Here is a 14,259-nt window from a genome sequence, read left to right as displayed (position 1 = left end):
TTCGACTGATGTATATTATTTTGAAAGGGGACAGCGGAAACGCGACTTGTTCTTCCGGAAACTAACCGTTGTGGAAGCAGAGGAGCTGGCAGTAAAAGCAGGTTTGTTTTTGTTAACTTTTAATTTACTAGTTACAAGTTTATCCGCACAAGTAATCGAGAAACCAGTTGTAGTTTTTCGAGATACGACAGAACAAAATGGAAGAAGGTCGGTTAAGCGCTGAATCGAATGTCTACCATCAGACGCCTTCGAGCCTGAGAATAGTTTTCGAGTAAGCTCATTTATGGCTGCGAGTTGTTTGAGTTAAAGTTGAAAACTTCTCTGCAATTCCCGTTAAATTGGGAAAATAACTTAAACATTTCCTGTGAAGTCTTATGGTAAGTTTATTTTTAAACCAGCTGACATTTAAACAAAAAAGTGTTTTTGGTTCGCTTTGGTTTGGCTCCTGAACACTTTTCTACAAATCTGCTTGAGTACTACTTTTCATTTGAAGCACATTTTTAGAAAGTAAATCAATGAGTGCAAACAAACGAATTATACTTAACGTTGCCTTAAGATTTTCCTTTAAAGTATTTTACCTTTCATTTGAAGTTGAATATTAGGGAGACAGACTGAGATTCTGGGGATGTTTTACTTGATTGTGTGACATTGACATTATTGTGGCCTTTTAGGAGATGGACTGTTCTGTTGAATTAAACATTTTTGGATTTTTTTTTTTATATATAGAAACTTTCCCCACAAATTCCTAGGAAATGTCCTCCGTCTCGTGTAGAGACAATTTAAAAAATCCTGCACACAACAGCAAAAGGTATGAATAGTGAGTGAGTTCATTAATGCAGTGGTTCTCAAACTTTTTTCACTAAGTACCGCCTCAGAAAACATTTGGCTCTCCAAGTACCACCCTAATGACCGACATTTAAATACAGTAGCGTAGTAGACCTAAGTATTCATTAGAAATATGGCAGAGGTTTTATTAAACAAATATGTTTAATAGTTGTGGCCGCTGTGACATTACAGTTTGAACAGAAAGACTGTTTGAATATAGTTATTCAAAAAAAAGTCATTCTTTGGCGTACCACAACATGGAGCAGTTTGACAATCACTGCCTTAAGCAGCACTAAGTAAGTTTTCAACCTTCATAAAATATTTGTGTAACTTTTGGGATGATACATGGACTTACATCTAGTTGAATGACACCTCTGTCATGGCTTGAAGGGCTCTGTATAGCTTTCACTGGAACTTAGCAAAGTTGAGGAGGGTAGCAAGATTCCTGCCACACAAAAAAACTACAAATGTGCTGACTTGCTTTACAGCATAGGTCACTTTCCCTTTCCCCATTTGTTAAAAAGACGGAAGTCGAGGCGAAAACTAAACGAAGAAGAACGCCTATGTGCAATTACAGCTATCATGGCAGAAACTGCAAAACAATCAAAGAAACAGAGTTTTGTCTAAGGTGACCAAAAAAAATGGAGCTTAGACGGATAAAAGGATAGTCAAGGATCAACATTGGCCTGGCTTTCACTCACTGGCGTGAGCTCATAGACGAGGAGGGATTTCAGACCGATGATGCCTTGGCTCTGTTCCTGCTGGACTAGTAAGTACCGGTAACTTTGGATGCTCAAATCAAAATGATAATCCTAATGTTAGCTATTGGAAATTTGCGTGGTAGCAATAAATAGCCACCAGCTTGATAATTTGCAGTCCCACACTGACACGACCAGCCACGCAACACACTCAAAAGTACTGTATAAAGAAAAACAAGGCAATGACTGCAAACCACAAATATAAAGTTCCTACTGTGGAAAGATCAGTCATACTGAATCATTGTGGTATTATCGTGTCAGTTTGTAAAAATTAACCAAAACTGAAAGTTCTTATGTGGGGCTTTAATGTATTTGTGGTACAATACAATTTGTATGAATTAGCCCTAATTTCCACATACACGTTATTTTCAATTGCTTATTGACTAACTTTGAGAGATGTGACGTTCGCGAGCGATTCAATTCTTTTGAACGGCTTTTTCAAGGAACGATGTGTAGAGGTGGGGGAAATCGATTTGTAGGTGTATCGAAATTCGGACATGGACGATTATAAAATCAGTAAACATCAATAATCGATAATCGATTTATTTATTGTAAATAAAATAATGCAGACAGTTCTAAAATGTGGCTTACTGCAGCAAGCCACCTCACAGAGAGATCCGACCAGCCCCTTTATTTTGGGGCACTTATGTTCGTTTTGCGCACGTTTTCATTAATTTAATAAATGGGATGGGAATTATTTCAACTGTTTCTTATTATAGATGCACTGATTTTAAATGTTGCACGTGATAAACATTTATTTAGTGAAACGAAAAGAAATGTAAAATTGCATCAATGTAAATAAATTAAAGGTGCATCAATAATCGATTTTTAATCAAATCGTAGCTCCTGAATCGTAATTGTAATCGAATCGTGAGGCAAAGATTCCCACCCCGAACGATGAGAATTGATTTGCAGTTGTAATTCGTTTGTTTGAGAGCTCTTCTTTATGCAAATTGCCCATACTGCCCTCTCTGAATCAAATTCAGAATCAAAATCAGCGTCATTGGCTTTATTTATTGAAGGAGTAATGACATCACAGAGTTAGAGTCTTCCCAAAAGGCTCTTTTCATGTGAACGCTGTCATGCGCACGCACTCACACAGTTACCCTTAGGTGAGGAGTTTAATAGGCACCCGAACCTACTCGAGCCGTTTAGCCGCTGTATTTGGTATTAAAAAGAGATATTAGCAATTGGGAAGTAAAACAAAATGAACAAAAGTCAAAGGAAACGTAGCATTTGGATGCACTTTCGTGCAATCCGCGGGGCTAATTACGCGTACGGTAAAGCTGACGTTGTGACGTCACTGTCAAAGAATGGGGAAATAGTGGAATGTTTACAATGGAAACAAAAGCCAAATTAAATTATCAATAATTCTCTCCTGTATGTTTATATTGGTGTAATGTATACATTTTGATTTATTGACCAAACCTTTATCCTATTTCCTGCCATGAGTGATGGTTTACTTTATGAAAACAAGTTACTTAAAAAATATATATCTATACAGTACAGGCCAAAAGTTTGGACACACCTTCTCATTTCAATGTGTTTTCTTTATTTTCATGATTATTTTTCTTGTCGATTGTCGCTGAAGGCATCAAAGCTATGACACCTGTGAAGTGAAAACTGTTTCAGGTGACTACCTCTTGAAGCTCATCAAGAGAATGCCAAGAGTGTGCAAAACAGTAATCAGAGCAAAGGGTGGCTATTTTGAAGAAAGTGGAATATGAAACATGTTTTCAGTTATTTCACCTTTTTTTGTTAAGTACATAACCCCACATGTGTTCATTCATAGTTTTGATGCCTTCAGTGACAATCTACAATGTAAATAGTCATGAAAATAAAGAAAACGCATTGAATGAGAAGGTGTGTCCAAACTTTTGGCCTGTATTGTATATATAAAGGAAAAAGCCAGTCTTTTAAAAAGCTCCTCAAGATCCGTCTCCCTTTATAGAGCCATGAATCCCATCTCTAGTAACTTTTAATATTTCTCAAATTTGTTAGTTAAACTTTTCCTTTAATTTCAGGAATTTTATTGAAAACTGTATATTCTCTGCTCCAATAATAAAATAGAAAATAATTGTATTTAAATTGTGACGATACAGTTCAACATATTTCGAAAACAATAAATGCACATGTACAGAAAGTTTATAGCTATTGCTGTTTTCCAGCTCTTGTCCCTAGCTGGGCTTGTAAATAAATAAAACACTCTGACACACCATACAATCTATTCATTTTCTAAAATTATACACAGCGAGAAAAAATACGAAATACAAGGTAGCGCTGTTAAAAAAACAAGTACAACCAGGGCCAAGTTAATGTGTACAACTTTGTTTCCCTTTAGCCAACACTTAACCTTTGTTGTGAACAGATTCATATCTGAGATTAATTTCATTTATGTTGCTAATGTACAGGTACATTATTCCATAGTTGACAGCCGTTGATGGAAAAGGCAGGTTGTCCAAATGTAGCTTTTTGATGTGATATTTTACAGTTCCCAACCATCATGCTCCTAGTTACTCTGTTACTGTTATGTATTTTAATGTTCTTAGAGAGAGGCTCTGGGGCTACATCATGTAAACATTTAAAATAATCTTCAAGCAACTGAAACAATCAAAATTCAATAGATTGTATTTTTTTAATATTTCACTGTGATGGGCTTTTCGTCCATTAATTTCAAGACAGATGTTATGGGTCAGACTGTAGAGGGCAATGCCTGAACCCAAGTTGTTTCACAATAGGAAAGATGTGAAAAAAGCCTAGCACGCATGAACATCCTAGCTGCCTGGATGGGTATGATATTTGTCATTATCTTAAAAAAATTGAGGTTGCTTTTTGCTACTTTTGAGAGTCTCTTTATGTGCTTTTCAATTTTAAGATGTGGGTCTAGGACAGGCGTGTCAACCTTGTTTTTATTGAGGGCCACATTGAATGACATTAAATTATGTGGCAGACCATATTGAATGAAGTGGCGGACCACATTGAATGACGTGAAGGACCACATTGAATGACGTGAAGGACCACATTGAATGGTGTGGTGGGCCACATTAAATGACATGAAGGACCACATTAAATGACGTGAAGGACCACATTAAATGACGTGAAGGACCACATTAAATGACGTGAAGGACCACATTGAATGACGTGAAGGACCACATTGAATGACGTGAAGGACCACATTGAATGACGTGAAGGACCACATTGAATGACGTGAAGGACCACATTGAATGATGTGGTGGGCCACTTTGAATGACGTGAAGGACCACATTGAATGACGTGAAGGACCACATTGAATGACGTGAAGGACCACATTGAATGACGTGAAGGACCACATTGAATGACGTGAAGGACCACATTGAATGACATGAAGGACCACATTGAATGACGTGAAGGACCACATTGAATGACGTGAAGGACCACATTGAATGACAATGCAGACCACTTAAAATGATGTGGTGGACCACCATAAATGATGTGGAAGACAACATTTAATGATGGGGAAGATCACTTTAAATAATGAAGTGGAACACGTCAAAGGATGTGGCTGGACACATAAAATGACATGGCAAGCCACCTTAAGTGATGTGGCGGACCACGTAAAAATGATGTGGAAGACCACGTCAAATGATGTTACAGATCACATTGAATAATGTGGCTGGCCACATAAAATGATGTCACCTTAAATTTGACACACCTGGTCGAGGATTATCCCTAGATATTTAAATGCAGTAACCTAATAATTCCATATTGTCTTAAATAAAATAAAACAATTTGTGAGGGAGCCTGTTTCACGGTTACCAATTCAACTCCTAAAAAGCTACATCTGATCTTTTGGAATAAGAATTTCACAACAAAAAACAAAGTAGTTTTATAATTAAGGTACCCAGAGGTCTCCCTCAATGTGCTGACATCTTGCGTTCCCTCATTCATGTTGGCAATTCAGGTTTTGTTCAACTCGTGGCGAAGTTAGTAGAGTGGCCGTGCCAGCAATCGGAGGGTTGCTGGTCACTGGGGTTCAATCCCCACCTTCTACCATCCTAGTCACATCCGTTGTGTCCTTGGGCAAGACACTTCACCCCTTGCTCCTGATGGCTGCTGGTTAGCACCTTGCATGGCAGCTCCCACCATCAATGTGTGAATGTGTGTGTGAATGGATGAATGTGGAAATACTGTCAAAACGCTTTGAGTACCTTGAAGGTAGAAAAGCGCTATACAAGTATAACCCATTTATAATTTTTTATTTATAACTCTAGAGGCCTTTTGTTTTTTAAATATTTGGTCACATTCAAAGTTATACAACTTCAAGGGCATCCCACTTCAGTATAGTATGATATACTTATGGCTAGTATAATGTTGCTGTTGTTTCTTAATGTGTTATTTGCATAATTTCATATTATCGCAAATCATTAAACAAAATTTAAGTATAAAAATGTCCCTTTTAATATGTCCCTTTTTTCCCCTCAACTCCTGCAGGAGTCTGTGAGAATGACATAAGGATGGGATGGGGAGTCGTCGAAAGTGGCTTCGGCCCTGCAGGCTGATTTCCCTCGCCGCACTGCCCTGTCAGGATGCACATAGCCTCGGTGGGCGTCAGTAAGGTCTGCTTTTTGTTTTCCCTTTCACTTTGTGGTCTTCTGCTGCTGCTCATCCCAGCCCTTCAGCCCAAGGCTCACCAAGTGGACCTGCCACAGCCGCGACCGCAGGTTAAGACCTCACCAAACACTTTGCAGCACAGCACCGGGAGCCCTGCTCGGGGTGCAGGTTTGACCACAGTGTTGAATACAAACACAGAAAAGCTGGGTGCCGCCATCAAGGCTGAACATGGAAATGACTACAGGGAGATATACTCTGAAGAAAACTCCAATACAGTTTCCATCCCTGAAGGACAAGACAGTATTTTCCCAGGTTTTACATCACATGACCTATTGGAGTTAAAGGACATTTTTATTGCTGTGAAGACTACCAGGAAGTACCACAAGTCCAGACTGGAGCTGCTTATTCAAACCTGGATATCACAGGCTAAAGAACAGGTGAGAGCAAATAATATAGGAGAGATAAAGATAGGAGATTCTGCCAATATTCAGAATGTATGTAAGTGTGGGTATTGTCCTAACCACTGAGTCCCATCTTCTGAAAGTAAATCTGCAGTGTGTGGAAGAAGAGTTTACCTGCAGAGGGAATGTATCCCACTTAACAGTCCCGTTAATGTTCCAATTTAGCAGGTGCTGCCAGTATACATCCTATACTGACAAGGCCTCCACTGTCCAAGGCTAAGTTCACACTGCCGATTTTTCTGTGTGCCTGTCTGTATGTGACGTGTCAGATTTTTTCATGCCAATGTGAACAGTACAATTCCATTCTTTTTCAAATCCAACATAGGCCTCTTTTGTATGTGGATATAAATCCGATATGTATCCAATACGACTGCAGTCTGAACTAAAATAAAGGTTTCAAAAAAGTACCTTGCACAAGCACACTGTACTTAAAGCATAATTTTTTACAAAATTATTTTGCTTTGACCTACAATGCTGGTCAAAATTGTCCAAAGATGTATTGCACCAATAAATGTGAGGATTTTTGCATGTAACTGACAAACATTTTATTAAATTATTTGAAACAAAAAGCGCACACTCTTTGATGGTAAAATAAGTGGAAAAGGTAAAAACTCAATTAAAACAAAACGAGAAAGCTGCATTTTATTGTTTTTTATATTGTTATTGTTATTTAAATGTATTATTGATACTATTATTATTATTTTACTTGTTGTGATCTATTAATTTATATCCAGGTTTTTTTTTTTAAACTATATTTAAAGAGGAGTTTTGGTGGTACAATAAATACTCATGTTTTTAAATGAATTAATGTGATTACAGTATCAATCAAAATATTCGTCATTATTATTTTTGCCATAATCGTCCAGCCCTGGCTGCAGCCCGAGTCTATATGTTCAGGTCGTGTTTAGCCAGCCGGTACGTCATCAAAAGTAACAAACGTCAAAACAGACAATACAGGAGTAAATGGTCAACAAAGGAGCAGGAAACAGTCAGTGTTGAAAATGTGTTTTCGAAGTGATCAAAATATAGAAGGACTTGTCAATGTCCCACATGCTCTTCGGGACAGACGTTGCACCAAGTGCCTTGTATCCCCACAAACTACCGTAGTTAAAATTCTTACCCTCTCCCTTAATCTCCTACGTGAAATAATAAATGTTGACACTGATTGTACAAACTCCTTGAAATTGCCTTAAAATGTGCCAGAATTGATACCAACACAAATCGCCAGGACCATGTTTACTTCCTTAAACACAGGGCTCCACGTGGTACATTTAGTGCGCCTGCGAATCAGTTCACTTACGTTTTTCGTTCACATTAGACTTACATGGAAGTCGCATATTTTTAGTGACGTGAAGAACTACATAAAAAGATCGGATTTTTAAAAAATTGTGCATCTTTCTCTGCAGTGTGAACGTAGCATCCTAAGTCATATCCCGATAAGCAGCAATATTCCTTTTAGTATGATGCACATTTCACTGCATTTCTATTACCAAAGATTGTGAACCAAATCAACTGATTCATACATTTTGTGCCAATTTGTGTCACCTTTTTTGGTATCATGTGGTACCCAATTATCCCACCAACTCAGTGCGCACATTTTGATATATTGTGCTAGACCTAACTGTACTGTACTTTGTAAAGGGTGTTACAAGAATACTGTGTACACAAAGTTATGTGAAGGAAGGGAACTCTCTCTAAAACAATAAATCTCCAGCTTTTCAAAGTTAAGTAGTTGTAAAACTAGTGTTTTTTGTTATGATTTTTTTAATTGAAAACTGATAGATTGTTTGTTGTTTGATCCGAGAGGTACTACAGTGGGCTGTACCACTGAAAGAAGTTTAAATGACAAAATGCAAGTAAATAGTGGAAGTGTTGACATGTAAATGGTCAGTAATAGATATAGAGAAGGGGTAGGGTTAAATAAGCTCTTCTCCTTCCTACTTCTTTTCAGACTTGTGCAAATGTACAATTCCACGTGATGGGTGCTATTTTTTGACAAGTGTGTCTTTGTTTTTCCCAGACCTACATATTCACAGACGGTGATGACAAAGAGCTGCGGATAAGAACAGGTAAATAGCAAGACAAGAAAAAAATCCAAAATGGAAATCTAAAAAACATAACCACATGCAGTGAGCGAGCTGATAGTACCAAACATGTTTCTGACAATGAAAATGAATATAGAAAAAATATAAGATTTGAAGAATTGAATAAGTGCCCAAATAATAACTGATGAAATATAGTTTTTAAATGGAAATTAATGTAACCCATTATCAGGGCATTCAATCGATCGCAACTGGGCTGTTTGGTTTGCCTTAGAAGATGTTTCGCCTCTCATCCAAGGCTTCATCAGTTCATGCTCATAGACCTAGATTGGTCCGATCTAGTCTTAGACTTAGATTGGTCAGATCTAGTCTAGCGGTTGGTGCCAAAACCCCAAATATTTATACTCCAACACCAGGAGAGTGTGCCTGGACAAGGATGGCTTCGCCCTATCGTGGTGAGAAAAAAATCGCTGTGGATCGATCACTACCAGCCCAAAATAGTAGGAATCACCCACGTTAGCATTCCATTCAGTTGCTTGACTGAATGGAATGCTGACGTGGGTGATTCCAACTATTTTGGGCTGGTGGTGGTCGAACCACACTGATCGCTCTACCACACAATACCTCAATGCCTACGAGGGGAAATTACACTTCAACGAGTGTTGTTGGCATTGACAGTAGGATTGCTTGTTTGCATCCATCTAAACAGTTGTTTTTCCTCAGTATGATAGGGCAGAACCATCCTTGCCCAGACACACCCTCCTGGTGTTGGAGTATAAATATTTGGGGTTTTGGCACCAACGGCGAGATGAGATCTGACCAATCTAAGTCTATGAGCATGAACTGATGAAACCTATTTGGATGAGAGGCAAAACATCTTCTAAGACACACCAAAGAGTCCAGTTGTGATCGATTGAATGCCCTGACATGACAATGACCTGGATGAATGAGAACATCCGTAGACAATGACAATGTTTTCTAAATGTTTTCTAAAAGGCGCAAACATCATCAACACTAACTGCTCAGCGGCTCACACTCGACAGGCTTTGTGCTGCAAGATGTCTGTTGAGTATGACAAATTCATTGAGTCTAAGAAAAAGTAAGAATAAACAAATCTCCATTATCTTATTCAACAATAATCAACCTGACCCTTAAAGAATATTTATTTAAACAATCGTGTTTCAGGTGGTTCTGCCATGTGGATGATGACAACTATGTGATCCTGCCCAGCCTTTTGCGGCTACTCTCTTCTTACCATCACAGCCAGGATGTTTACCTCGGTCGCCCCAGTCTCGATCACCCCATAGAAGCTGCAGAGAGAGTGAAGACTGATGGTTTGGTCAGTCACTAAACCTCATATGGGTTTTACATATGCTGGCACATAATCACAAACATGGTATTTTAATGACATTTCAATAGACATGTTTATCCTCAAAGCTTTTACATCTTGGATTCAGGGCCCAGGACTCTTACCTCTTTTTTCTGCAGTCGTTGGTGAATAATTTGAAGCGTACCATACATAAATAGGCATAGAGTTACAATGAATGTGTTATCAAAATAAGCATCGTCTGAACTTTTTGTCTGTGCACTACACGCACTGCACATAACTTGGACCGGTAGAACAGCATCTCACATTCTCGTTCTCTTGTTTCAGATGTCAGTCAAGTTCTGGTTTGCAACAGGTGGCGCAGGTTTCTGTATCAGCCGAGGTCTGGGTCTCAAAATGAGCCCATGGGCCAGGTAGGTTCTGGCTTAATATTTGTCTTTTACTGAAAGAATGGGAATTTTTTACTTTAATTTACATTTCAAAAAGTCCAAAGTGTACAAAATAAAACATTTCAATGAAAAGTTGTCCTGATCTAAAACAAACTTACTTTTGGTAGTCATATTTGTGGAAAAATTAATCACCGTATTTTTCGGACTATAAGTCGCAGTTTTTTTCATAGTTTGGCCGAGGGTACGATTTATACTCAGGAGCGACTTATGTGTGAAATTATTAACACATTACCATAAAATATCAAATATTATTTAGCTCATTCACGTAAGAGACTAAACGTATAAGATTTCATCGGATTTAGCGATTAGGAGTGACAGATTGTTTGGTAAACGTATAGCATGTTCTATATGTTATAGTTATTTGAATGACTCTTACCATAATATGTTACATTAACATACCAGGCACGTTCTCAGTTGGTTATTTATGCCTCATATAACGTACACTTATTCAGCCTGTTGTTCACTATTCTTTATTTATTTTAAATTGCCTTTCAAATGTCTATTCTTGGTGTTGGGTTTTATCAAATAAATTTCCCCCAAAAATGCGACTTATACTCCAGTGCGACTTATATATGTTTTTTTCCTTCTTTATTTTGCATTTTCGGCCGGTGCGACTTATACTCCGGAGCGACTTATATTCTGGAGCGATTTATACTCCGAAAAATACGGCATATAAAGTGGGGCGTAAAATAAATAAGGTATCAGTGTATATCAATTGAACATTTTATGTATGTAAGTACCGGTACTGTAATTGCACCTCCATAGGTTAGTAGTGATGCAAGAGAAACATCAATACACTAATATGTATCAATATTATAGTAGTGTAGCTGGTGTCGGGGTGTAAAGGTATGCCAGTGATGATGCTACGTTTTGTACTGCATCAGAGAAATTTGATCAGACGCAGTAAACTCGCACTCCATGCATCCCAGTGACGCAACTCGTGTTTAAAATCACGAGGGGTGCAACGACAATAATCATGAATAAAATAGCTATCATTAGCTAACTATACACGAAGGTATGATTGTGTTCATACCGAAAAATCTAACCATGAATATGTCAAATACATATACCATTACTCCGCTGGTTAAATTCATACCCATGTCATGTTTTCACAGGCAATTTTTCACAATTTGCTTTGAATCAATAACAAGGTTGTTTGCATTTTGACGCCCATTTTAAACAGTCCAGAAGATGCTTAGTTTTTTTCCCCTTAAATGATTTACTTTCCAGCCCCACTTGATGTTGTGGAGTATAAAGTAACTGTGGCAAATGTTACAATGCTAGGAACTGAGCAACTACGTTTGAAATACACTAAAACTGTGTCTTGGGTTTCAGTTTGGGGAATTTCATCAGTACAGCGGAGAAGATCCGCCTCCCAGACGATTGCACCATTGGCTACATTATTGAAGCTTTGCTAGAGGTCACTTTAATACACACGCACCTCTTCCACTCACACCTGGAGAATCTCCAGAAGCTTCCCACAAACAATGTTTTGGAGCAGGTCAGTGTTTTGTGTACATAGCCTGTATTCTGCCTCTACCTCAAATGTACAGTATCTGCTGCACAGCCACAACGCAAGCACACTTTAGGGACCAGTTTTTGTTATTGTTTAATGGTTTACTCGTTTTAGGATGAACTTGCTACAATATGAATGTTTTTTTGTGTTCATTCTTAATGTTCAATGTGTAAGTTTGCCATGGCCATGGTCGCTATAGACAAGTTTGACTGTGGATAATATACACCTATGTATGTATACTGTAAGTTCCCTGCTCCAATTCAATTCTATATAATTTCCGTTTCGTTCTTCTTCTTTTTTTTTTCAACTCTCTGCATTGTAAAATATTGTGGTATTCCTTATTTTGTTCTCCAACAGGTGACACTCAGCTATGGAGGCTATGAGAACAGACGGAATGTGGTCAGCATTGTTGCAGGCTTTTCGTTGGTTGAAGACCCAACAAGGTAAAAAAGAAAAACAAAGATCAGAATAGTTGCTAGTATGGCAAAAACACCAAACTCTTTGTCTATTTCCAGGTTTAAAACGGTTCACTGCCTTCTTTATCCTGAGACTGACTGGTGTCCAAAGCTCAAACGTCGACCGAAAAACTGAAGTCCATCTTTCATCCAGTTGCTTTTACAACCCGCAAAGTCACCATGCGTTGTTTGAATCGAGCTAACTTATTCCCAACTGACGCTTGCCTTCAAGTCCTACCTCATGAGTGTTTGTCTCACCAATTTGAACCATACTTGGGATTCGCCCTATTTCGCCTTGCTTTTGTGCTTTGACCTGTCTGCTTGTGCCATCATTTGTTCACAGTTATATTTTTGCAATTCTCCTGATATATCTAGTCTTAGTCTTTCCATTGTGCAAGATGGCTGTCATTTATGCATGAAGCAATCACATTAATTAAATGAAGCCTCTGTATTATATATGTGTGAATGTACTTGCGAGTGTGCTGTAGGTTTTGACTCTTCTGAATTTGATAAGTGAGTATGTGTGTCTTGGGTATGATTTTGTGCATTATAATATATATATATATATATATATATATATATATATATATATATATATATATATATATATATATACTTGCTTTTCATTTATTTTATAAAAGTTGACGGTTGTCATAGCTGGCGTGATAATCATGACTACAGCTATGGCGCGACTTGCGCATGTGTTCGTGTTGCATTGTTACCAAACAATTATGTAGAGTGTTTTTTTTGCACTATTTTGTCTTTTCTTACATCTGAATTGTTCACCCTATTGTGTGTAAACGTGTCTTGATTGAGCGAGATTGTAGTCCTGGTTCTGCAAGGGTCATAATTTGTAGAGGTACCATTCAGTAGTACAAAGTGAAAATGGGTGAAGGCGAGCCAAATATGTTCTCTACTATTTTGTTACTAAATAATAATTATTAACTACTTGATTTGGGTGCCGTGTTTTTACAGATCGTTATGGTTTTCAAATAATTATCATCATAACCTTGACACTTGCCAACTATCTGTTTTATAGATTTCAGACTAGTTTGTCGCTTTTACTCTTTATTACCAAAGTTCTCAGTGAAAACTGTATTAAATTGTAAAACGGCTAAATATATCCACCAATATTGGTGTGTTTTTTAAACTTTAAACCAAAGTTTAGTGTAATGGTTGTTAGAAATCCCTACTAACCATGTTGTAGAATGGAACACTATTTCATCAAACATTTCATCTTCTTTACTAATCAGGTTTTCCAGTTTTCTTGAAAATTTGGCTTTGCCCACCCATTTTTTTCTGTGTTGCACAGAACCCCAAATCCAAATGATACATCACTGCAGGTCAGTGTTTGGGACTGCAATGTCTACGCCCTTTCTCAATTGTTTGCCGTGTGTTTTAGTAAAAAATAAATAATGCCTGTGTAATTCTGTGAAGACTGTATTTTGTCAGTGTCTCATTGCTTCATATCTTGCCTCTACTTGATTGCTATTTAATTCTGTGGTAAGTATATTTTTTTACGGACTTGGGAGACCACATTTAGTAGGGATATTCCGATCAAGGGTTTCTGCTGCCAATTCCGATAGCGGTCATCCATGAGTGATTTTAGCCGATACCAATCGCATGGATTTACTGTATATTTCTCAATGCATTTATGGTTGGTATAATTGACAGTTGCACAATGGCAACACTTATTCTCTTCTTTTAAATGCAATTGTTAATGCAAAACAAAGTCATCAGTAGCAATAATTGAACAAAACCAAATATCGATCTGCTACTCATTTAAATCCTGAGTTTCTTGCCCTCAAAATCCTCCTGTTTCCAGGGAATTATTAT

At 37.8% G+C, this 14,259-nt stretch overlaps 1 protein-coding gene across 3 annotated transcripts; it reads left to right on the top strand.

The window, feature by feature from the left end:
• Positions 1 to 35: 35 nt before the first annotated feature.
• On the top strand, positions 36 to 13,859 carry rfng (RFNG O-fucosylpeptide 3-beta-N-acetylglucosaminyltransferase). 3 transcript variants are annotated; one of them, XM_061967099.1, is made up of 10 exons: positions 36 to 101; positions 6,054 to 6,178; positions 6,242 to 6,610; positions 8,655 to 8,703; positions 9,673 to 9,775; positions 9,862 to 10,015; positions 10,331 to 10,416; positions 11,788 to 11,953; positions 12,326 to 12,411; positions 12,484 to 13,859. In XM_061967099.1, exons 2-10 carry the CDS (start codon positions 6,149 to 6,151, stop codon positions 12,557 to 12,559), a joined length of 1,119 nt encoding a protein of 372 aa, XP_061823083.1. In that variant the 5' UTR covers positions 36 to 101; positions 6,054 to 6,148; the 3' UTR covers positions 12,560 to 13,859. The 3 variants fall into 3 exon arrangements, with proteins under 3 accessions (XP_061823083.1, XP_061823079.1, XP_061823080.1); XM_061967095.1 differs by having other exon boundaries at positions 6,054 to 6,610; XM_061967096.2 differs by lacking the exon at positions 36 to 101 and adding an exon at positions 162 to 377 and having other exon boundaries at positions 6,054 to 6,610.
• Positions 13,860 to 14,259: the final 400 nt, after the last annotated feature.

The sequence above is a fragment of the Nerophis lumbriciformis genome, linkage group LG11 (genome assembly GCF_033978685.3).
Source record: "Nerophis lumbriciformis linkage group LG11, RoL_Nlum_v2.1, whole genome shotgun sequence".
Lineage (NCBI taxonomy): Eukaryota > Metazoa > Chordata > Actinopteri > Syngnathiformes > Syngnathidae > Nerophis > Nerophis lumbriciformis.
This window is presented reverse-complemented; position numbering and strand designations above follow the sequence as displayed.